This window comes from Morus notabilis, unplaced genomic scaffold (assembly GCF_000414095.1).
Source record: "Morus notabilis unplaced genomic scaffold, ASM41409v2 Scaffold1780, whole genome shotgun sequence".
Taxonomy (NCBI): domain Eukaryota; kingdom Viridiplantae; phylum Streptophyta; class Magnoliopsida; order Rosales; family Moraceae; genus Morus; species Morus notabilis.
This window is the reverse complement of record NW_010361200.1, coordinates 5,586-27,734: the sequence shown is the minus strand read 5'-3', so window position 1 is coordinate 27,734 and position 22,149 is coordinate 5,586. Positions and strand designations below refer to the sequence as shown.

Here is a 22,149-nt window from a genome sequence, read left to right as displayed (position 1 = left end):
AAGAGACAACCTGAAGTGAATGTAGAAAGGTGTTCTTTTAACAAACAGCTATATAACATCAAATGTGATTAACACCAAACTACAGGATCTGTGAAATGTTGCTCTTACTCAGTCTTTTTTTTAAAAAGAAAAATAAGAAATGAAGCTCTATTACATAAGATCATTCCTATCTAACCCAAAATCCATCCCTCAAGCATATGCACCAAGCATACCACTAACCATGTAATGATGTTCTAACAGTGATTTTACCAGCTCAAAAGATCAATGAAAGTTCAAAAGTCGTTTTCTCTACTCTCTTGACTCACCAAAAATCAAGCACTTAAACTTGAGAATTTTATCAGCTGACATGCATTAATATCCATCTTACCACAAGGTCTAGCACGTGCAAAAAAAAAAAACTCTGGAAGTCATTTCTTAGTAACCAAGACAGCGAAAATCGACTCAAACCAAACATTTTGAAATCATACTCAGATAACTTTGCAAAAATTTTAACCAAAATATCAACATGACAAAAATCACTCTGCATGAATATGCTCACCACCCTCAACCAAAATCAGACAGTGTCCTCAGTGTCAAAAATTATGGAAATATAGAGAAAGAAGACACCTGGATGATGAGCATTCCACATATGAGCACAGCTTGAGCTTCCTGATATGATTCTCCAAAAATACACACATAAAAAAATGTAAAAAGAAACGAAGAAAATAGAAAATGAAAATATGATACATGAGATGTGAGCAAACTACTTAGGGCTGGTAAACGGGGTCGTCGAGAATGATCTCTTCAACCTGGTTCACCCGCTCTAAGTAATTTTTCAAACGCTGGCCATTTACTTTAAGGATTCTCCCATCAGTTGGGTCTTCAACCTCGACAGCACCATTGGGAAAAACGCGTTTCACTATGAACGGGCCAATCCACTGCGACCTCAACTTACCGGGGTGGAGATGCAAACAGGAATCATAGAGATGAACCTGTTGATTCAGCTCGTAGTTCTTCCTCAGGATCTGCTTATCATGAGCCGCTTTCATTTTTACCTTGTAGATCCTGGAATTATCATAGGCATCATTCCTTAACTCGTCGATTTCAGAAAGCTGGAGCTTCCGATTGACACCTGCAGCACTGAGATCAAAGTTGAGGGCCTTGGTAGTCCAATAAGCCTTATGTTCAAGCTCTACAGGTAGATGACAGGCTTTTCCAAAGATAAGCCTGTAGGGAGACATCCCAAGTTGGGTTTTGTAAGCAGTGTGGTATGCCCAAAGTGCGTCCGGAAGGCGCAGAGACCAATCCTTGTGATCGGGATTAACCGTCTTTTCTAGAATTTGCTTAATATCCCTATTGGCCAACTCAGCTTGGCCATTTGTCTGTGGGTGATAGGCAGTTGAAACTTTATGAACTACACCATACTTGCGCATTAGAGCCTCAAAAGAACAGTTGCAGAAATGGGTGCCTTGATCACTGATGATGGTACGCGGCGTTCCAAATCGAGATAACACATTTTCTTTTAAGAACTTTACAACAGTAGTGTTATCGTTGTTCTGGCACGCCACGACTTCTACCCACTTAGACACATAATCCACAGTGAGGAGTATGTAGAGGAATCCATAAGAAGGTGGAAATGGTCCCATAAAGTCTATCCCCTAGCAATCAAATATTTCTATTACAAGAATCGGGTTCAAGGGCATCATATGGCGATGGGACAAAGCACCTAGCTTTTGGCACCTCTCACAGGAACGACAGAAGTCATTGGTGTCCTTGAATAAAGTGGGCCAATAGAGACCACACTGCAAGATTTTCGCGGCGGTCTTCGTCATAGAAAAAAGACCGCCACATGCATCGTTGTGGCAAAAGTTCAGGACACTAGACACTTCATCATCTGGAATGCATCATCTCATGATCTGGTCGGGGCAGTACTTAAAAAGATAGGGATCATCCCAATAAAATTTACGAACCTCAACCAGAAACTTCCTCTTGTCTTGTGCACCCCAGGTAGATGGAATCTCACCCGTCACCAAGTAGTTAACAATGTTCGCATACCATGGCATCTTAGTGAGGCGAAGAGATGTTCATCGGGGAAGTCATCTCCAATAGCAGGAATTTCAGCAGAATCATTAAATTCAAGACGAGATAAGTGGTTCGCCACCACATTTTCAACTCCCTTCTTGTCCTTGATTGTTAAGTCAAATTCCTGCAAGAGAAGGATCCACCTAATTAAACGTGCCTTAGCATCCTTTTTGGAGAGAAGGTACTTAAGGGCGGCATGATCTGTGAAGATGGTGATAGGTGAACCAATCAGATATGCACGAAACTTGTCGAGAGTAAATACTACAGCAAGTAACTTTTTTTCAGTAGTAGAGTAGTTCATTTGAGCACTATTCAGAGTACGGCTTGCGTAGTAGACAACGAAAGGCTTCCCCTCCCTCTGTTGACCAAGAACGGACCCCACAACGTAGTTACTTGCATCATACATGATCTCGAAAGGTAATCTCCAATTTGGTGACTGCATAATAGGGGCAGAAGTCAGTTTTACGATGAGTGTTCGGAATGCTTCCTCACACTCTTGTGTCCAGTTGAACATAACATCTTTTGCTAGGAGGTTACTTAGCGGTCTCGCTATAGATGAAAAGTTCTGAATGAACCTCCTGTAGAATCCGGCATGCCCTAGAAAAGATCAGACATCTTTAACGGCCTTAGGGGTGGGCAGGTTAGAAATAAGTTCAACCTTAGAGCGGTCGACCTTGATTCCTCTTTCAGAAATAATGTGCCCAAGAACTATGCCGGATGACACCATGAAATGACACTTCTCCCAATTGAGCACGAGACCCTTCTCTTCACATCTTTGTAGAACGACTTCCAAGTTGAGAAGGCTCGTGTCGAATGAATCTCCGAAGACTGTCAAATCATCCATGAACACTGCCATACATTTGTCAATCAGAGCGCGGAAAATGCGCAGCATACACCTCTGAAATGTGGCAGGTGCATTACATAGTCCAAATGGCATTCACCAAAAGGTATAAGTACCAAAATGACATGTGAATGTGGTCTTGTCCTGGTCTTCCAATGCTATCTCTATTTGATAGTAACCCGAATAGCCATCAAGAAAGCAATAGAAAGGATGACCTGCCACTCATTCTAGGATTTGATCGATGAATGGAAGTGGAAAATGGTCTTTGCGAGTGGCGGCGTTAAGCTTGTGATAGTCAATACACATGCGCCAACCAGTCACGACCTTTGTGGGAACTAAAGCCCCTTTCTCATTTTCCACCACAGTGACCCCCGATTTCTTTGGCACTACCTGGGTCAGACTAACCCACTTACTATCAGCAACAGGATAAATGATGCCATCATCTAATAGCTTGAGAACCTCATTCTTCACCACTTCTTTCATTGTTGGATTCAATCTTTTTTTAGGATCTCTTCGCGGGTTAGTTCCTTCTTCCAAATGAATATGATGGGAGCAAATCAAAGGACTGATTCCTTTAATGTTAGCAATCATCCAACCCAATGCAGATCTATGCTTTTGCAGTATGTTGATCAACCGCTGCTCTTGTGATGCATCGAGTTTGGAAGAAATGATAATAGGAAAGGTATCGCCGACTCCCAAAAATGCATGTTTCAATCCTTCAGGTAGTTGAGCAAGTTTTACTGTAGGGGTCTCTTCGATGGAAGGCATTGGTTTCTCTCTCCCTTGCAGAAGTTCCTCGAAACACAATTGCTTAAACTTAATTCCTCTGTCCTGTGAGTTGTTGAAAATGGCAGAAATGTTAGCCAACTTATAAGGACCAGAACTTTCAGATTCAGAATTTTAGAGGAGATTTTCAAGATCTTCAGAGTTGCTTGTAGCAGAACCTCCTCCTCGATAAGTGTGTTGATCAGGAATATTTGGTGACACTCGTCATCACATTGTGGTTGTTTTACAATGTTGAAAACATTTACCTCGAAAGTCATATTCCCAAAATAGATCTTCATTAGACCATTTCTACAATTAATTGGAGCATTTGCTGTCGGGAGGAATGGTCTTCCAAGGATGATCAGGATTTTTGACTCCACATCAACCACTGACTGAGTATCCAAACCAACAAAATCCACAGGATAGTAGAACTTATCAACTTATAATAACACATCTTCCACTATTCCTCGTGGTCTCTTAATAGATCGATCGGCCAGTTGTAGAACCACAGATGTGGGCTTAATATCTCCAAGACCTAATTACGAGTAGACTGAATAAGGCATGAGGTTAACACTCGATCCTAGGTCTAACAATGCTTGGCCGAATTCGCGTGTCCCAATGGTGCAGGAAATGGTGGGACAGCCAGGATCTTTGTACTTCAGCGGTGTCTTCTGCTCAATCACTGCGCTCACTTGTTCCGTCAAGAATGCAGTCTTCTTGACATGGTGCTTTCTCTTTATAGTGTACAATCCTTTATAACCTTGGCGTAGGTCGGCACTTGCTTAATCACATGCAGTAAGGGAAGATTGATCTTCAATTGTGTCAAGTGCTCCAGGATCTCACTTTGGTTTTCCGGCACTTTTCCAGCAGGTCGGAGAGCCTGGGGGAAGGGCACCTTTACCGGAATTTTTGTTGGCTCTTCTTTCTCCTGAGCCGATTCTTCATTACTCAAAGTGGTAGTACTTGTTGATGGCGTGTCTGAATTCTTACCACTTCGAGCAGTGATAACGTTAACTTCGTTGATATTTTGACCTTCAGAGTTGGAAGTTTGAGCCATGTTTTGTCCTCTCAAATTGGATTGGGCTTATGATGGAAATCTACCGCGCTCTTGAACGGTTAAAGCTTCTGTCAGCTTTGTGATTTGACTTTTTATTTCCTTGTTCTCTTCCACCAGCTGCGTGAGCATTGAATCAACCCTTTGATTCGTCTTATTTTGCGCGTCCATAAAAGCTTTTAAGGTATCCTCTAGAGAATTCCCTTTCAGTTGCATGTTATTCTGAGGCGCAAAATATGTCCTTGGTGGTTGAGATTGTTGCTCTGATCACCATTGCCCTCCAAATGATTGTACATGTTGGTTCGAATCTCGCCAACTGAAATTCGGGTGGTTCTTCCAACTAGGATTGTAAGATTTTGAGAAAGGTCCGTAAGGCTTCTTGTATGTGCCCAATGCATTACACTGCTCCTCATATACCCCTCTCATTTCACTTAAAGTGTGGCAATCCTGAGTTAGATGCCCCATTCGACCACAAACTAAACAAGGCTCATGTGCCTCTGTCCTTGCCACCATGTAGGGTCCTTTACTATCTTTACTTTTGAGGGCCTCAATTTGCTTCGTCAAAGCTTCAACTTGGGCCTTAAGACTGTCCTCTTCCCTTAATTGATAAACTCCAACTGGTCGGGACCTACTGGTGCTCTCAGTAGCACTCGGTCCAGTCCAAGTATGAGCTTTCTCAGCTAACTCATTCAGGTACTCGATAGCTTCATCAGGATCCTTTTGGAGAAAATCTCCATTGCACATCATCTCAACAAATTGGCACTCTCGGATTGTGAGTCCATCGTAGAAATAGCTTACGAGGCGCCAACTTTCATATCCATGGTGGGAACATAGATTTAATAGATCCTTAAAACGCTCCCAAGCTTGATAGAGAGTTTTGTTTTCCTTCTGAGCGAAATTCAAGATTTGTCGTTTCAAATTGTTGGTCTTATGGTGTGGGAAATACTTGTTGAAGAATGTCGTCGTCATTTCTTTCCACGTACCAATAGACCTGGGCCTAAGAGAATACAGCCAGCTTTTGGCCTTGTCATTCAAAGAAAAAGGGAAAAACTTCAAACTGACGGTGTTTGCGGCCTCAGCATGGCTGTGAAAGGTGGCCACCACCTCTTCAAACTCCCGAATGTGTACATATGGATTCTCGTTCTCTAATCCGTGAAAAGTTGGGAGAAGTGCAATCATGCCCGGCTTGAAATCCGTAGGCGGTGCATTCGGTGGGAACATGATGCAAGATGGGGTGGCTGTGTGCGTTGGGTGCAAGTAATCTTGCAACGTCCTTTGCTGAACTTCCTCGTGTTGTGACATTGCGAATAGATTTTGAAATGCGAATTCCAACGACGAGTGTGAAGACGGAGACGTAGAAGATGAGTCAGATAGAATTTCACTAAGGGTTTCTAAATTTGGACATTGAGCAAATCTCCCTAGTTCGTCTCTATATCGATGCATTCACCCTAAGCGGCTCTTTTTTTATTTTATTTTATTAATTTTTATTAATTTTTTTTATTTTTAATCAAAAAGAAAATAATTATATAGTAACGTAAATTATAACCACCGAGAGTGCTCCCAGGAAAGACTATAGCTCTTGGCTCAATGAATAGTCTCCTAGACAGAGCAACGTTCCCAGGAAAGATTGGAGGGGCAAGGCCCACTTAAGTACCAACTTTCATAGACAGAACTCCCTCAGATTGTACTTTCCACGTAACTACACAATTATCCTCAAAATCAATTATTAAATTTTATTGAATAAATTATGAAATGAAATCTAATTAATGGAAACTATTCCTAAGGTCAAAAGCCTAGATCTACCAAATTATGAAAATTCTAGATTAGGAATCTAAATTAGTCAATTAATTACCATCTTAATTATAATCCTAAAAATTAATGAAACTATAAAAGGAAAAATTAAATTAGGCAACAATTAAAATATGTAAATGAGGAAACAAAATAAAATCTTAATTAACCAAAAATAAAAGGTTACAAAATCAAATCACAATTAATTCTAAAACACAAATCCTAAAAGTGTGAGATTTTTTTTTTTTTTTTAGGAACAAGACTACGGAAAAAAAAAATGAAGAATGTGAGAACGTGAGATAACAAAGAAAGGAAGGAATACAACAACTAAAATATGTAAATGAGGAAACAAAATAAAATCTTAATTAACCAAAAATAAAAGGTTACAAAATCAAATCACAATTAATTCTAAAACACAAATCCTAAAAGTGTGAGATTTTTTTTTTTTTTTTAGGAACAAGACTACGGAAAAAAAAAATGAAGAATGTGAGAACGTGAGATAACAAAGAAAGGAAGGAATACAACAACAAAAGTTTTTTTTTAATATATATATATATATATAGGAATTGTCTCTGCTCAGGCACTTGGAAAGTGCCTGACCAGTCAGGCACTTATATAATCGTGTATAAATTGTAATCCCTTTTTTTTTTTTTTTGAAATAAGAAACGACAAGGAGAAAGAAAAAAAATGAAACAAAAAGGTTAAACCAAATTAAACTACTAATCTACTCCAGAACGTGAACTAAAGGTTAGACATAGATTAATAACTAAAAATAAGAAATTAACACAGCTTAATAGCAAAGAAAATAAGAATTAAAAAAAAATGTATACTTACCTCTTTGGCTCAAAAATCTACTGATCAGTCTTGCTAGTAGTATCTCCCTGACAACGGCTCCAAAATTTGATTAACGCCCAAAAGTGATATTCACAAGTGGTCAATCGTAGCACAGAAGGGCGGTCGTATCCACAGAGAGATAACAAAATAACAATAATGATTAACAGAATAAGAGCATTAGAGAAAAGTGAATTAAAGAAAAATGAGAGTTTTTTGAGATTTTTGTTGCAAATAAAATAAAAAGGAGAAAATCTGTATGAAGAAAACGGTAAGGTGTCGAGAATCCCTAATGCTTTGTTCACCAATTCAAGTTTTGATTCACAAAATAAAATAATCGAATAAATTAAATCTCTATGTTGGCTCAGAAAATATTATTATTACAATTAATTTAAAATCGACAATATATCAATCTGACAATATTGCAGTAAAAGACAATTTGTAAAATAATTTGAATAACAAAACATTGCATGACAGAATTACATAAGAAAAGCGTGACTGAACTTATATAAAAATTGGCACACAATATTTTAAAAAGTAATAGAAAAATATATGAGATTTAATTCATTCAGATGTTGAAGTTTACAGAACAAGGAATCAAAATCCTGAATTGGGTCACTCAATAGAAGTTCATCTCTAACCTCACCAAGAAAACTCTAGCCTATCTTGCAAAACATTCACACAAGTTCTAGAGAGAAAATATGAGATTGACAGCAAGACGACAGAAAATTGAATATTAAAAGTTCTCAAAACCTTAGGCTAACCCCTTTATTTATAATGTTCAGAGGTTGCCTGTCAAATAAGGAAATAAATAGTAAAACTAGAAAATTACAAAAGAAAAGGAAACAAAATAAAATTACACATAAATTAGGAGAAATTATATATTTAATTTGGGAAGAAATCTGGTAATTTGCTCTGATTTTTAGGGAAGGAATTCAGATTCAGCATAGGAGGGACACATGTCGACGCTTGATTGGCAGTGAGGAGAAAACACGCCACGTGTCGCGCTTGGAGTGGTGGAGTGTGCTGGCGCGGAGTCAGAGTGGAGGACAGTTGGGACTCGCATTGGACAAGTGTCGCGTGCGGAGTGAGTGGCAGGTCTGGCGTGAGCAGATGCGGGACCCACGCGGCAGAAAGTTGGGACGCGCGGTGATGCTGCGTGGAAGGAACGCGCTCGCTGAGGAATGGGCGTGTTGGGGACGCGCGCGAGGAAGAGTCGGGGAGCGTGGAAGAGCTGGGACCCACGCAGACTAATGTGACTTGGCCGGCTCAGCTACTCGGCTCAATCGGCTCGGCTCTCTCTCTGATGGCTTGTGCTGCTCGGCTGACAGGCTTCGTTCCGGATGTTTAAAAATATGGCTTTCATGGCTTATTTTTGTGTGGCTTTTTACACTGCTTTTTATCTATAAATAATTAAGCAAAAACTAGACAAATTCGAATTAAAAATATTATGAATAAAAATAATAGAATTGTTTAATTAAAGCTTAAATATTTTAATATTGTGTAAATCAAAAGCAATATTTAGGGTGCATTTTCATGCACTAATCACCGGCGTCTTCTCTTTGTGCTTCCTTTTATGCGCAGGATCTGCCCCCAATACCCAAGGGCCCTTAGTCTTCTTGCTCCTTGGCGCATGGGAAGAAGAGCTAGCTCTCTCCTTTCCCTTGGAAGGGGGTTGTTGGCTCGGCAGGGGTTGTTGGTTCGACGGGGGCTGCTGGCTCAGCTCGGACTGCTGACTGCCGGGAAGTTGGATTCTCAAAGACGCCATTTCTACGGAAATGACGAGACAAAGATATAGTAAGCATCTGAAAGACAAAAGCCATGATAAAGAAAGGCGTCGAAAGTAGAAATTACCTTCGTCGCTTAAATGAAAGTATTTACGGACGGCGTCTAGATTAGTGGGGTCTGAAAGATCAAAAATTAACCCGGCGCCTCGAAGATTGGACTTGGTCCGGAGTGTATCAATATGGCGAATCTCAGACGAGTACGAGAAGGCCTCCTCAATCCTCACTAACCTGTTTCCAGTAAGCTTTGGCCGGTCTTGATTAACTGAAGGGTAAAAGAATGTCGGCATACGAAAAAGAAGGAAGAAGCAAAGTAAGGTAAAAGAAAATCAAAATCTCACCCATGTTCCCAAACGCTGCCTGCACCTTCCTTTGACGGGGCAAGCGGTCGTTGGGATGAAAATTGAAAGGCCCGTGTATCATGAAAAATATGGGCTTCCACCCATGTGATGACGAGGGAATATCCAATATCAACTTTTCAAATCTGGGCTGAGATCTCCCATGACCGCTCAAAAAATACCACCCCTCACACATGGCAACGTGGCATAGTCTCTACATGAATCTAAACTCATCTAGAGGGAGTTCCATGTCAAACCGCCGGTGCCACAAAATCCAGGCGCCGGCAAAGCAGTACCAAAAGTTTGGCGCCAGTTGAGCAGGAGAAATGCCGTAGAAGTGGCAGTAATCCTTTACAAAGGGATGAACTGGAAGGGTCATCCCCGCTGTAACGGCTCTGTTATAGACCGGGAGGTACCCGGTCGGCGACATACTGGTCCTAAAATGCATGTCTGGGAGGAGGTATTCGAACCACCTCCCGTCGATGCATCCTTCCTTTACAGCCCGGATAATATCCTTATTCCGGACCCTCGACGCCATAACGTCGGCTGTAAAGAAAGGCCTGTCCGGGTCACCACTTGTGGCAGCCAGGGGGCATCTACCGTTGAGGCAGCCACCCCGTCTACGCTGCCCCCCGTGAAGGGGATCCGTTCGACCACCTCGTCCAACATTTGTTCTACACTACCAAACTCGATACCAAAGTCGTCGCCTGGTCCATACGTGGCCTTGACATCTTCTATTTCCCTCAGCAAGGAGTCGACGCTTGAGGAGGAAGAAGACCATGAAATCTCCACCATAGAAGGGGAGTCTGGACGGATGACGGAGGGATCCTCTCGACTGGGGCAGTTTTGGGCCATTATTATGGTGATTAAAAAGACAATGAGCTGAGTTAAAACCCTAAAGTCGAGAGGAAGAAAAGGACGGCTATTCTAAATGACGACTACTCAAACGCCTCGACTTGACGTCGACCATTCATGTAAGAATGATAACGGTGAGAATTCATGGTACCCTAAGTTCCCCAGAACCCAGGAACCAGAAGTGCACAGACAATCAAAAGTCGAAAAAGAACTATCCTATGCAGACAAGTAAAACAGAGTAAGTCTCCCTAACCTCTACATTCCGCGTATTTTTCATACATACATGATTCAACAAGGAAAAACCCGTGAGTAAACAAAACAAGCAGAGGATTATAAGGCTTACTGGTAAAGAAGAGTTTCGGGTAGAGTCTGGGATTAAATGCGGCTTCACAACACGCCTGGAAGCAAGGAGTGCGAGTAGGGGTGTTTGCAGGAAAGGATTCCGGCAGAGCAAGCGGCAGTTCAGCGAATGCGAGAAGTGTTTATGTTTTGAAAGAATGGTTTCGGGTTCAAAAAAGGTATTTAAGGAGACGAGAGTCCTCGACCCCTGACCGTTGGATGAAGTTCTTGAAATCCAACGGCAAGGGAATTCCGCCCAGATCTGACGATGACAAACAAAGGCGGGAAAATGAAGATTCGCGATCCAAAGGCTCACATTCATCCTTTCGAAATAAAGCCTCACGTCAGCATAGGGAATCGATCGACGCAACGGTTGCGTCCCTCAAGGAAATCCGAAACGTCCAGGCCATCATTACGGACGAAGGCTCAGGACGGGTTTCCCACGCCCAAAGCGTGCAAGCTATCATTGCAGACGAAGGCTCGGGACCGGTTTCCCACACCCGAAGCACAGAAGTATGACCGAACCTAAGCTCGAGGCTGCCTAAAAGGAACCCTCAACCTGGAGGGTAGCTGTTGTGTGGGAAAATGTGACGGACACGTGGAAGAACGATAATATGATACGTGACCTTAACTACTCCCCGCAAAGCAACAACCCTTGACGTCTGGGGCTCCTTCCCATTCCGTTATAAAGAGCCCAAGTACGAAGTCCAACTTAGGGCGTCGATTCTTTCTGGCGTCGATAGATCGTACCGTCGACCTTAGCACATAAAGATCCCTCGACCGTAGAATCAACCACCAAGAAGGACAGTTGGGTTAAGCAACACGGGCGACGAGGGGAATGCTCTTTGGGGAAAAACCTAACGTGGCAAGTTGCGTACAGAAGTGGGGGATGTCTGCAAGGCAGGCATTAACTGCGAACCCTTAAACCGCCCCACAGGGGACAGAAAAGGGTTACAGGAACGCATAGAGCCGTAATAGAAGACTAATTGACTGAGTGAACAGTACTCCAAGTAATTAGTGGGCTACGTCTGGGCCTAAAAAGGGAGAGCACTCGAGTGTTTCTGCCTACAAAGGAAATCAACCCAGCGAAGGAAGCCCCAATATAAAAGGGGTGAGACCCTATACAGGAAAGGGGTTCAGATCCAAGAGAGAAAAAAGAATGAGAGAGAACAATTGATGTAAATTGTAATCCCCTCAAAAGAAATATACAACCACAGTTGATATAGCTCTGATTTTATAGAGTGAACACTATAAAATCTCTTGTGTTCCTTATTTGTGCACATCTTTGTTAACGCCCAATACACTCCTCCAACAAATTCTTACATACATTTAATATTAAGGCCGGTAATCTGACGGGAAGCCTAGAGGTAACCCGGCCTGTTTTTGTTGACGAGAAATCACCGTCAACAAAAACTCTTTTAACTTTTTCGTTTTCTAAATGTTTCAAATCTATTTATTTAATGATGATACGTAGAAAAAAAAAAAGGGATGACTAATACGAATATTGCTATTTCTAATTTTTCTTTTCCTTTTTTTTTCATAATATTCTCTTTATATTACACTTTTAAAGGATATTTATCAAGATTATCAAAAAAAAAAAAATTACTTGAGTGCATAATTAGAGTATTTTATAATTACCAGGAGATGTTTTAACATTTAACTAAGATAACATGTACTTAAAAATTGGGTTATTTTGACTCTGTTTATCTAATGTGTTTTGTCCATTTGTGCACACGTCATTCACTTTCCACTCTCCAGAAACATTTCTCAACCATTTGGTCGTAAGTTCAAACATACAAAGAAGATTTGTCGTTATAAGCCCCTTATTTATATTTAGCCCATATACTCTCTTTCATTTCTCATAACAGTTCAACAAGAAAGCCTTTGCGCATTTTATTCAAAATATTATTATTAACTACTTGAGTCTTGAGGGTACCACTACATGGCTATTACTTCATCATCATCGTCTTCTTCTACTTGCCCCAACATATCTAAGTACGATGTTTTCATCAGTTTTAGAGGTGAGGATACTCGAAAGAATTTTACTAGTCATCTTTATGCTGCGTGTACCGGAATCAAATTGAGACCTACATCGATGAGAAAATTTTAGAAAGAGGAGAGGAAATTTCACCTGCGCTCTTGACGGCAATTGAAGAATCATGTATTTCAATTATCGTCTTCTCATCGAATTATGCTTGTTCAACATGGTGTTTAGACGAACTTGTTCACATGCTCAAATGTAAGAAAGAAAAAGGACAGGTTGTTTTACCTGTCTTTTACGGAGTCAATCCATCGGACATCCGAAAACAAAAGAAAAGTTATGGTGCTGCTTTGGTTGCACATGAAAAACGTTTCGAGCACAACATGAGCAAGGTGGAGGAGTGGAGGGATGCTTTGACCGAGGCAACCAACTTGTCTGGTTTTGATTCACGAGATGAGTAAGTTTAATTAGTTTGTATATTATGATATCAAATTATATGTTGACCTCCATCCGTTTTCTGTGTCTGCCTCAAATATTCAAAGTTTTAGTTGATTAATAAGAAAGTTTTTTTTTACTAATGTGTGTATATATGTACCGTACGGTGCTGTACGAAACATTTCAAATAAGGTTTTTATTTTTTATTTTTTTATTTTTTTTATTTTTTCTAATGATTCCTTTTTGTTTACTTTTCTATTTTTTCCTTTCCTTTTTTTGTCCCCTATATTTTTCATTTACTTATTTTTCCTTACTATATATTCTTTTTTCTTTTCATTTTTTAAAATATGACTCTCGTAAATATTTTTTTTTCTGATTGTCTCATTAAAATAATTTCTTTCTCGTATATAACCTCCTTGTTAACTGTTCCTGTCGCGAAAGATCTAGGAGTAGCAGACTGCGTCTGGATCTGCGTTTCTATTTCTCCCTCCATCCGATGCTACAAATATTATAAGAAAAATAATTAAATACATAATGCGATTTAAATAAAAAATATAATTAAACATTACGAGTATACTTACAAAAGTCTGCTCAGCTTGGGGATTAATCCAAGTATCTAGGGGTGTAAATCAGCCGGGTAGGGTCGGGGTGAGCCGAAAAATTGAGCCTACCCGATCAGTGCGGGTTGAGAAAACTTTGGGCCACGACACTCTCTTAAATCTACAAACCCGCAACCTTTCGGGTTGGTGAAAATCAATTTTAATCTATAACTTCATACCTTTTTTAACAGTCCAAAAGTATAAATAATAAGGAGATGAAATAAAATCTTGAGAAGCAAAATAGTCCTTATAAAATAAACAGTTTAATCCAGAATAAACAGTTCATATAAAGAAAGTTATAAAATAAGAAATTTAGTCCGCTCTAAACTGTTTAATCCAGAATAATAGCACCTTCATTCCCAACTTACCCCTCATGTGTTGCAACAGAATTTGATAAATCTTGAGAAGAAAACATAACAAAAAAAATCATCAGAATCAAGTTTAGAATAACAAAATAAATAACAAGGAGATGAAATAAAATTAAAAAAAAATAAAACGTAAAAAGATTACCTGACTCAATATCTTCATATTCATTAAAGTCTTCAACGTTAATAAGATTGATGTGCTGACGACTACGCAGCCAATTTTGTGTAGAAATCAATGCCTCCACCATCTTGGGGCTCAATGAACTCCTAAAGGGGTCAAGGATGCGGCCTCCAGTACTAAAAGCAGATTCTGAGGCTACTGTTGAAATATGAATGGCAAGAATTTCTCTTGCAACTAGTGAGAGAACCTTGTAATTAGTTGCATTATTCTTCCACCAATCTAAAACATCAAAATTTGACCGAGTTGGATCCTCCATAGGGTCTGTCAAGTATCTGTCCACATCATTTTTGTATGCATTCACATTCTTCTCCTTCATTTTCCTAACAAAAGAGCTCCACCAACACCCTTTTCCTTCTACTTTCGTTTTTGCCTCCGTTGTACTTGTTGTTGCCGCCTCCCCACTACTTTCATTAGCCACAGATTCACCCTTCTCTCCACTATAAACCTCATGCAGCCGGTACATAATATCCTTCACATTCTTTGCTAATGTTTCAGAAGTGCAAGAATCATACCCTATAGAGAAACAATATGTCATTTTGTACCTAGGATCAAGTACAACAGCCACAAAGAGAAGACAATTTATATTCTCAACATTCCCCCAATACTTGTCATACTTCTTTTTCATACTCACAGCCATGGATGAAAGCATTGAATCCTCTTGTTTGCTTAATTCAGATAGCTGGTTTTGCATCTCATAAAGCTCATGAAAGTAAGAATTTGAAGTGACATTCAAAGTGGCACTAAATTTTAAAGTTATATCATAAAAAGTCTTTAGAAATTTCACAAACACCTTAACATTCTCCTAATCATCAAGCCTATAGCAACAAGACTACTCCCAGTTTCAGCGTTTGTTTGGAAACTCAGAGTTTTTTGCTTTTTGTCTTGGTTCCTATATGGGTATTTCTTGCATTGCTTTTCTATGTGAACCTTCATACTACTAGTGCTGTGTCTCCTACTATCACACGCATATGTTGCCCCACGATACATACACTTACACCTAGGCTCATTTGGATCCCCACCCTCTATGATTTTGAAATGATCCCAAATAAGAGACTTTTTCTGTGACTTCTTCCTCTTTTTACTGTCTCCCTCCTCTTTTTCGTTTTCAATTTTAGTGCCAAAATTAGGTACATGGGTAGGGCTGGGTGTGGGAGTGGGCAAAAGGTAATGTCCTCTTAAGGCATAGAGACACTTTCTGTTTCAGCAGAGGCCTTGCAAGTGCTTTCAGAAGTTTGTGTTGGGTGGATGATAAATTTTTCCATCTAGTACACAAATTAACCTAAAAACAGATAACATATAATTGAGACTAAGCGTAATATATCACATATAACCTTTCTGTTTGTAAAATTGAAAAACGTAATATATCACATAACAAACAGAAAATCAAAAACAGAAAACAAAAAAAACAGAAACCAGCATCAAAAAAAGTCTAACCTTTATGTTTTCAATTGCCTCTTTAGTCTTCAAAGTATAGACTGAAAATACCTCTTCAGTCTTCACTCTTCTTCCTCGGCTGGAAACAAAAAAGCAGAAACCAGCATCAAAATTGCATTAAAGAGGAGGGACCGTATGAATTTTAGTAATGACAAATGTCGTCGCTAATAACGTCATCACTAATAACCCTTTTTATTGTAGTGTACCTTGTTCCCAATCTTCAAAACATAAGATTTGTATCCATAAAACATTAGCAAAAAAATCTTAACTGTTAGAATTTGTGACGGAAATTGAAATATGATTTACTTGTGGTACTTAATTTTAGAGGTTATTTTGGTCATCCTCTCTTATTAAAATCTAGTTTTATTTTAGTCTAAAACTAACCTTCACCATAACCATAAAAAAAAAAAAAAATCCATAGAGAATTAAAAAATATATTAAGATTCTTTCAAATTCGTTGCGTGATTGGCTTTAAATTTGAGGTGTAATTAATTTCTTCAAATTGATCTTTTAATATCAAATTAATTTCGAGTAATTAATACAAAAATACAAATGTGGGTGGGTCGGTGGAATAGTAATTGTGCATTGAATGGTTAGAAACAATTGCTACTAGTACCCGTACGTGTTAGTTCCATCTAAAATTATAATGAGAGGAGCATTTTTGTTAACGTTTTGTTATTTGGGGGGGGGGGGGGGGAGGGATCCTTACCACTTTTCTAAAAGTACTGCAAAAGAGAAGGAAAAATATATACTAGTGAGAAATATTTACTTCATTATAATTTTAAAAATATCTGGATATTATAAAAATGTTATAGATAGATTAATCAGGCATATTAGTTCCATAAAAATGTTATAAACATTTTGTGTAATGTCAACGGAAAATGCTGCACGTTTCATCACAACATCAGATTGTTGATCTGCTTACTAATTAAGCCTCTGCATCCAACTCAGTTTGCTTATCTTCCTGGCCAGATGGGATCGTTTATAATATTGATTCTCCATCTTGAAAGGGAGTATTAAACTGTTTGGGACAAGTTTAATCAGACGTTTAGAAGGGTAGTTAGTCATTTCACTTGTTATTTTTCTTCCTTTTTTTATTTTTTAATTTCCCACAATAAGCTAATATAATTAGCTGGAAGGTTGTAACAAGTTTGTTACAATCCAATCCTTTCCTCACGCCCAAGATATATATCTGCCTTTGTATTTTCCTTGTAATTCGATCAATTATCTAATTACTTATGCAGACACTAGCTTTTGTGAAAAAGCGATGCATACACACACACACACACACACACATATATATATATATATATATTTGCATGTGTTCTTTCAAATTATTTACTTCTCTCTTATCGTTACCATAGGTATGAGTCAAAGCTAATTGAGAAGATTGTGGAAGATGTATTGAGGATATTAGAACGTCGGCCACCAAAAACGGCCGTCTTTTCTAAGGGTCTTGTTGGGATAGAAAAACGCCTTGAGAAAATCGAATCATTGATGTGCTTTGAATCACAAAATATGTGTATCATAGGCTTTTGGGGGATGGGTGGTATAGGCAAGACAACTCTTGCGTGTGCTGCTTTCAATCAATTCTCTACTCGATTTGAAGGTTGTTGCTTCCTCGGAAATGTTAGGGAAGAGTCCAAGAAACACGGATTGCCTTATTTAAGAGCCATACTTTTTTCTGAATTGTTTGACAGAGGAAAATCAAAAGTCAATTACTTTCTGGAAAATAAGCTTTGTAAGAAAAAGGTACTCATTGTTCTTGATGATGTTGATAATATAGCGCAGCTAGAGGGTTTGGTTGGAGATGGTAATTGGTTTGGCCGTGGAAGTAAATCATTGTAACGACGAGAGATGCACAATTGCTCAAAAGGGATGCCGATAAAATATACCAAGTTGAAGCATTAGATTCCGCGGAAGCACTTGAAGTTTTTTATTTGAACGCCTTTAAAAGAAAGCGGCCTTCTGGGACACATTTTATTGAGTTGTTGAAAGAAATAGTAAACTTTACTAAAGGGAATCCCTTAGCTCTTAAAGTTTTAGGCTCGTCCCTTCACTCCGGAGCCGTAGAAGATTGGGAAAGTGCATTGGCCAAACTTAAAATAGTTCCCCATGCAGACATTCAAAGGGTTTTGAAAATAAGTTATGATGGGTTAGATGACATGGAGAAGGATATTCTCCTTGATATTGCGTGTTTCCTAAAGGGGGAGAAAAGAGATTTTGTGGAAAGCATCTTAGATGGCTCTGATTTGTTTCCAAGAGCGGGGATCAAAGTTCTCGTAGATAAATGTCTTGTAACCATTATTAGACAGAATGAAACAGTTTGGATGCATGATTTGATACAAGAGATGTGTTGGGAAATTGTTCGTCAACAATCTATTAAAGAGCCTGGAAATCGCAGTCGCTTGTGGATTCCTCAAGATGTTCACCATGTCTTAGAAAATCACAAAGTAATATAATTCAAAATGCTTATAAGCAATGTTAACATTAATTATACCTTTAATTCTTTGCTTTTGTGTTTTGCAAGTTTTTCTAGTCTAATTTGTTTATAATTGTCATGGGTCTGAAGCAATTGAAGGAATATACCTTGATGTGTCTAAGATAAATGAAGATCTATACTTGAGGCCTACAGTTTTCGAGGAGATGTGTAATCTAAGATTGCTTAAGATCTATAATTCAAATTATTACAATCATAACAAGTTCGAAGTGTACCTAAATAGGGGATTACAATTCTTTCCTCAATCTCTAAGGTACCTCTGCTGGCATAAATACCCATCAAAGTCTTTGCCTTTGGAGTTTAAGCCGCAGAATCTCGTTCACCTTCACATGCCCAACAGTGAGCTTAAGCAACTTTGGAATGGTGTTAAGGTATTTATGTTGTAAATTTATTTACTTAATTTGTTGACTATCATCTTCTATGGTTTCTTTTCTTTTTTGTTTTTGTTTTATTACAAGTATTTTGACCAAGTAATAAAGTTTATTAAAACAAACACAATTCAATTGCTTTCTTGCAGAATCTTGTAAACTTAAAACATATCAACCTTTCCATGTCGAAGCAATTAGTCAAAGTCCCAGACCTATCTCGGGCTCTGAAACTGGAGAGTATTAATGTCGAGAACTGTACAAGTCTGGTTGAAGTTCCGCCGCTTGATTCCCAAAGACGTCTTGGATCTCTTGCACTTTACGGTTGCACCGCCATTAAGTCTCTTCCAAGGATGTCTGGGAATAGTATAAAATACTTGGACGTAACAAGGACTGCAATAACTGAATTGCCCTCATCAATTGGGTCCTTTGAGAATCTTGTGGAGTTGATTCTCTATGATTGTCAACGTATCAAGAATCTTCCGGTGCTTCCGAGGAACATACAAGTATTACTTTTGAGTGGCACCTCTAGAACAAGTGTCCTCATCATCAATTGAGGGTCTTCATCGTCTGAGGCAATTTTATGTTGAAGAATGCAAAAAGCTTGAGAGTCTCCCAACCAACATTCTTAAGACGTTGAAGTCTCTTGAAAGGCTTTCTCTTTAGAATTGCTCAAGATTGAGAAACTTGACAGGGACTACTTCTAGTACTCCTCCTCCTCCTTATAATGTAAAGGGACCAGGCCGAGATTTCTCCGGCTCCTTTGTAATTGATAAGTTGTTTGGATTTCATCGTGCAGATGTGGGATGGCGCAAAAAACTCCAGTTTGTTCCAAATTGGGTTTATAATTTAAGCAGCCTTCTATTCTTGTCCCGCCACCGCCATATTGGCTCGTGTTTCAAACTCGAACATCTCCGGATCAAGCTATTTTCTTTGTTCTCTTTAAGACAACTTTTCCTATATGGCTGCAACATTGTTGAAATTCCCGAGTGGTTGGGCTTCTTATCCTCGTTGGTTCTGTTAAATTTAGGAGGGAACCATTTTGAGAAATTACCTTCAAGCATCAAACTACTCCTTCGGTTGGAAAGACTGGAGATAACAAATTGCAAGAAACTTCAGTCTTTGCCACAACTTCCATTGTCTATAAAAGTGCTCAATGCAAGGGGATGCACTTCGCTGGAGAAGATATCAAGTTCACGGTCTGGATTTGCTCTACGGCATTTGATTTGCAATTCGAATGCCAATAAAGAGAAGAAATTTGTTTTTACTAAGTGTTGGAAATTACAACCCAGCGACTTAAGCAATTTCTTCTATAGAATTGAAGAATCAACGGTATGTATTTATTTGTAATCTTCTTTTAATCAAAGAAAAAAAAATTATTTTTTTTTTCTCTCTCTCTTATCAATTGCAAAATGGCTTTTGAGTAAGTTTGACGATTGAAATAATTCACAATACATTACATATTCTTGTTTCATATTTATAGGTGCCGCAAGATTCATATAATTATGAAACTAGAGTTTGTTATCCGGGAAGCGAAATTCCAAAATGATTTAGCCATCGAGCTGAGGGGAAGTCAATAAGTATGAAGCTTCCCAAAAATTGGCTTAATTCCAATTTCTTTGGTTTTGCCACTTGCTTTGTTGTGTCATTAATCCCTGCATGCTACTATTTTTCCAATAGTTATTTTGTATGCCTTGGTTTTGAGTTGCATCTTAAAACCAAGTCTGGTGAAATCTACAAACACCCTCACTACAAATCTAACCGGATGATCCGCCGCGATGATTGGGTTGTTGACGAGGAAGACGAAGCTCAAATCACAAGCAGTGGTATTACCTTGGATCATGTCTTCGTCACGTGCTCTAGAGACTACATCCCTCGGAAATATGGTGACGAAATTGAGGAGGCATCATTCCATTTGAAATATAGAGTTAGGCGGACAGGGCGTTTTGAGGAAGATCAGAGTTCGAATTCGATGGTGAAAAGGATTGGAGTTGGGTTGGTGTATGGGAAAGACTCGGACTAGTTCCAGATCCCTCTAATTACTAGGTACTAATTTTCTCAATTTTTATCTTATTTATTTATTTATTATTGTTGAATTCTGTTATATACTTTGTTGGGGATTTTGGGTCGAATTAATTTTTGGTGTTGGCATTATTTTGGCCATGTTTTGATGATAATCTGATTGAGGGATGATTGACAACAAAGACATTAATGTTTGTTTTGTTGCAGGTTTTTTTTTTTTTTTTTTTGGATTGTGTCCTTTTTGCTTGATATGAGGATTTCGGATTCCTATTGATGATTTAATTGAGATTATGTTTTGGAAACTTTGTGGCTGATTAAAAACAATAAGGAAACTTAGATTATGCGGTAAACATGATTGGAAAACTATGTCAAATTAATTGTATTTTATTGATTTAGAAAATGTCAACTTAATTACGTGCATTGTTGGAAAGTTAAAATTTAATTGGGAAAGTCATTTTTGCTTTGAGGTATTATTCTCTCCAGGTTCATGAAGTTACTATCTTTTCAATCAAGTTTTTCGTAATTTGTTTTCAATCTTCATCAGTGTTTGTGCTTTTATTCAATTTCGTTTGTGGAATTGTTAATTTATCAATCAGGAAAACGTAGGTCGCGTTTGTTAATCTACTTTGATGGTTTCCTTCGGTTAGTTTGCCAAAGATTGCCTTGTATGTTGCGTAGAATTGGTTTCTTTCTTTCTTTCTTTCTTCCTTGGTCCACCTAGTCCGTTCAGAGCATTCCTGGTGCTCAGAGCACAAAAATATACAATTAAAGTGTGCAAATTAATTAATATTTTTAAAATATAAAGCTAAAATTGATATTTTACGATACTTATAAATGGTAATTTGAATTGATTGTGTGGTTGCAGAAGCGAAAATGAGGAAAAAAAAGACAAAAAGGAATTAAATCAGATCTAGAAATTACTGCACATCAGAAGATGCCATCACAGCCGTTGAATTCTTTCCACGAACGGTCCAACAGCACTATTGTCCACATGCACCCACCTGCTCGCGTCGGTGGCCTTTGGCTCCATCCAATTAGAACGTGCCACGTGGCAACTGTAACCAGTGCGCCAGATCCGATGCAGCCGGACACGCGCCAATTTTCTTCATCTAATGAACGCCTGCCACTTTTCCAGCCAATTCAGACATCAAATTAGAGTATTCCACGTGGAGAGCACTACTCCTCTTGCATGAAATCCACTGCTTGTGACCTTCCTTTCCAGTCATTAATCTTGCAGAGTTTGCCGAAAATTAGGCGTCTATAAGCTCTCTTTGGAGAGTTTTGCCGAAAGAGAGAAATGTAAGAACGAGGGAAATGGTGGAAATTAAAGAATCTGTTGTCAAATTGTAGAGTATTTGAAATACAATTCAATGACTCGTCATTTTCTTCTGCGAAACAAACAAAGAAGAGAAACTTTGCTAGTTCATATTAAAAGGTTGAAAATATTAAACGAGTAGTTTGGGAGAATGAAAGAGAGGAGAAAAAGGAAAATATGACGGATAAAAACTGTTATGGGACATCACCAATTTTTATCTCTTCAACATAGGGTGGAAGACTCAAACTCACCTATTGAGGACTAATATAATTGAGTTAAACTGTCTAATTTAGAAT

General features: G+C 38.7%; 2 protein-coding genes and 1 non-coding gene across 3 annotated transcripts; 2 read left to right on the top strand and 1 right to left on the bottom strand.

Moving 5' to 3' along the window:
• Window positions 1-4,988: 4,988 nt before the first annotated feature.
• LOC112091740 lies at window positions 4,989-6,164 on the bottom strand. The gene has a single exon (XM_024166019.1). It carries the CDS (start codon window positions 6,162-6,164, stop codon window positions 4,989-4,991), a length of 1,176 nt encoding a protein of 391 aa, XP_024021787.1.
• Window positions 5,536-5,642, top strand: LOC112091741. Its single transcript, XR_002902288.1, has one exon. It is a non-coding gene; the product is annotated as a small nucleolar RNA R71 (small nucleolar RNA).
• A 6,434-nt stretch (window positions 6,165-12,598) lies between the features above and the next one.
• LOC112091739 (TMV resistance protein N-like) lies at window positions 12,599-20,539 on the top strand. The gene is given in 8 exon segments (XM_024166011.1): window positions 12,599-12,716; window positions 12,719-13,094; window positions 17,016-17,485; window positions 17,488-18,104; window positions 18,256-18,522; window positions 18,669-19,022; window positions 19,183-19,715; window positions 20,197-20,539. Coding segments are annotated over 8 exon segments (3,078 nt in total).
• The last annotated feature ends 1,610 nt before the right edge of the window (window positions 20,540-22,149 follow it).

Coding starts and splice junctions, on each gene's coding strand:
- LOC112091740 (XM_024166019.1), bottom strand. CDS start 6,164: ATGCATCGATATAGAGACGAACTAGGGAGATTTGCTCAATGTCCAAAT.